The sequence below is a fragment of the Dipodomys ordii genome, unplaced genomic scaffold (assembly GCF_000151885.1).
Source record: "Dipodomys ordii isolate 6190 unplaced genomic scaffold, Dord_2.0 Scaffold403, whole genome shotgun sequence".
NCBI lineage: Eukaryota > Metazoa > Chordata > Mammalia > Rodentia > Heteromyidae > Dipodomys > Dipodomys ordii.
This window is the reverse complement of record NW_012267619.1, coordinates 65323-68267: the sequence shown is the minus strand read 5'-3', so window position 1 is coordinate 68267 and position 2945 is coordinate 65323. Positions and strand designations below refer to the sequence as shown.

Genomic DNA, 2945 nt, shown 5'->3' with positions numbered 1-2945 from the left:
TTATCTTGCTGCTCTTTTTCAAGGAGGTTTAGATGTGTCATTAAATTGTTGGTTTCAGATCTCTCCAATTTGTTGATGTAGGAGCTCAGAGCTATAAACATGCCTCTGAGTACTGCCTTTGCTGTGTCCAAGAGGAGCTGGTAATTAGTGTGCTCATTTTTGTTGAATAGCATAAACATTTGAATTTCCTTTCTAATCTCTTCCATGACCCACTAGTGATTCAGCAGTGTGTTGTTCAGCCTCCATGTGTTGCTGGACTTTCTTTGGTGGCTTTTGGTGTTGTGTTCTAATTTTATTCCCTTGTGGTCAGAGAGAATGCAAGGTATAACTTTAATGCTTCTGAATTTGGCAAGTTTGCTTTGTGAGGACAACATTCTTGAGTGTAGATGCAACACTGTACCTCTAAACTATAACAACATTTCTGAGCTGTTTTCTTTCTGTAGCATTGCTCAACTCTTCTAATAAATTTAGCAGGAATTCTTATCACTAGATAACTAAAAGACATCCCATGAGAATGTGGAGAAAGAGAAAGTCTCAAGGGATGGGTAGTTACATGGCAGAGGGAAGCTCAGTAGCTGATAGCTTGAATTTCAGTTGCTTTGGTAGAGGCAATAAGAAATATCCAGGAGATCTGGAAATGTGCAGGGAGCCTCAGTTCCTAAAATGTTGGAACAGTACATGCCTTTGCACAGGCCATGACTGTGCACAGCCACAAGAGCTCTTTGGGCTTGCAGCTATTGGACAGGAAGACAGAGGCCTTCGTGGAGATGTGACATAGCATCGCCTTGGGGGCTGCTGGGTGGGGACACAGAAGCTCCTCCTCTGCTGCATTCTGCAGGACAGAGAGCTGGGAGCACCTCCTGCACTGCCTCACCATGGGCACCAGCCTGCCGTCCTGCGTGTCCCTGTGTCTCCTGGGGATGGGTGAGTCCTCACATCCCCACCATCTCCTTGTCACATCCCCCCAAGGTCATCTCCACTGTTTCCACCCGGATTCTTTGTCTTTCCCTCCACAGCACTCACAGAAGCTGGGGTCACTAAGTCTCCCAGATAAAAGGTCATAGAGAAAAGCCAAGGTGTGTCTCTTTAGTGTAATCCAGTTTCTGGTCACAGTGCCCTCTTCTGGTACAGGCAGACCCTGGGACAGAGCTCAGAGAGGCTGCTTTATTTTCAGAACAAGGCTATGAGTGAGGACGCCCAGTTACCCAAAGATCGGTTTTCTGCACAGAGGCCTGAAGGTGCAGACTCCACCCTGAAGATTCAGCCTGCACAGCTGGAGGACTCAGCGTGTATCTCTGTGCCAGCAGTTCAATCCCCAGCAACCCAAAAAATAATCAAACAAGAATAAATAACTGCAACAAATCAAGATGTCCCCTAGAAGAAATTCAATCTTGCAAGTATAAAGAAACAGGATAGAAAAGTAAAGAGACAGGAAAATGTAGCACATTACTACTAATAGCCCAAATCAAGACATTACTATCAATGTTTCAGAATAAATCATAACACTTTAGATTTAATTAATACATTTTATTATATATAAAACACGTTTTATATTTGCTATGACTATAATGTCTGTTTTGTGAAATGTATTTGGGAAGTATATACATATTTCAAATAATTTCTAGGAATCAGTTAGAAAGAAGACATGATTTAACCTAAAAATTAGCAAAAGAGTTGTTAGGATCTTACAAATGGAAGATACACAAGCAGGCAGCTTCCTCTTCATATGACCGCTCCATTTGCTGCGGCAGCCATGCAGAAGCCTTGTTGACTGAGGGAATCCATCGTGCTTCCCTTCTGGGCATCACCAAGGGTCAAAGACAATGACTTGCCTAGGTCACAACATACTGATGTCACCTGGCATGTAATAACTGTTGAGCTTCTCCATGCTTACCACAAAATCTGAAGGAAGGAAGGCCTTTTCTTCTCATTTTAGAAAAGAAGGTCTGTTGCACACCTCCCTCATGTATACAGACAAGAGCTGAGATTGCAAGAGACAATCCTCCAGGCTTCTGGGGCTGTCCTGGGGTCTGGAGGACCCTGGGGCCAGCTCCTGGCTCAGGCAGTAGAGTGACATTCCAGTAATGAGCAGCTGATCACCAGGGGGCAGTGTGGGCCCACTGAGCCAGCTGCTACCTGACTGGGAGAGTGTGGGTTCAGCCTTGGCTTGTGGTCCCAGGCTGGGAAGTGTTTAGATAAACAGAGGGAGTGCTGAACCAGGAGCTGAGAATCCTCCCCCATCTCTTTCTCTCTCTGTTTCTCTGTGTCTCTGTCTCCCCACACCCCTCTCTCTCTTTCTCAGACCTGTGACCTCAGTAGGGAGATGATGCCTGGGGCTGCTCCCCTGGACTCTGCCCCAGGTCCCAGGCTCTTCTGTGGTGTTGTCCTGTGTCTCCTGGGAACAGGTGAGTCAGGGGCACTGGTGGGGCAGAGCCTGGTTGCTGGAGCATCCTATGCCCTCCAGGGCTAGGCCTTCATTGCTGTCTCTTCCTGCCTAGGTGTGGTGCATGCTGGGGTCCTCCAGTCCCCCAGACACCTGATCAAAGCCAAGGGAGGAAAGGCCATTCTTCAGTGCTCTCCTGACTCTGGACATGATACTGTGTACTGGTACCAGCAGGCCGAGGACAAGAGCCTCCATTTCCTCATTTCTTATTATCGAGAGTTAGAGAGAGAGAAAGGAAGCATCCCTGGGCGCTTCTCAGCTCGGCAGTTCAGTGACTATCACTCTGAGCTGAACATGAGCGCCTTGGAGCTGAGGGACTCCGCGCTGTATCTGTGTGCCAGCAGCTTGCACAGCCCTGCACAGGGACTGGCTTTCTCTACCCAAACCTTCCTGCCCCAGCTGAGGATGTCACTGAGGGGGGTGTGGGTGGGACTAGGCCCAGCCTTAGCAAACCCCAGGAGCCTTCTCCAGCTGTGGTAACCCTTCTCTGTCCTGCCCAGCT

At 47.9% G+C, this 2945-nt stretch overlaps 1 gene segment (V, D, J or C); it reads left to right on the top strand.

Annotated features, from left to right (window-relative positions):
* Positions 1 to 2323: 2323 nt before the first annotated feature.
* Positions 2324 to 2945, top strand: part of LOC106001763 — a 3180-nt gene continuing 2558 nt past the window's right edge. Inside the window, 2 exon segments of the V gene segment in view lie at positions 2324 to 2405; positions 2499 to 2869. Of these exon segments, the coding sequence occupies positions 2324 to 2405; positions 2499 to 2869 (453 nt within the window).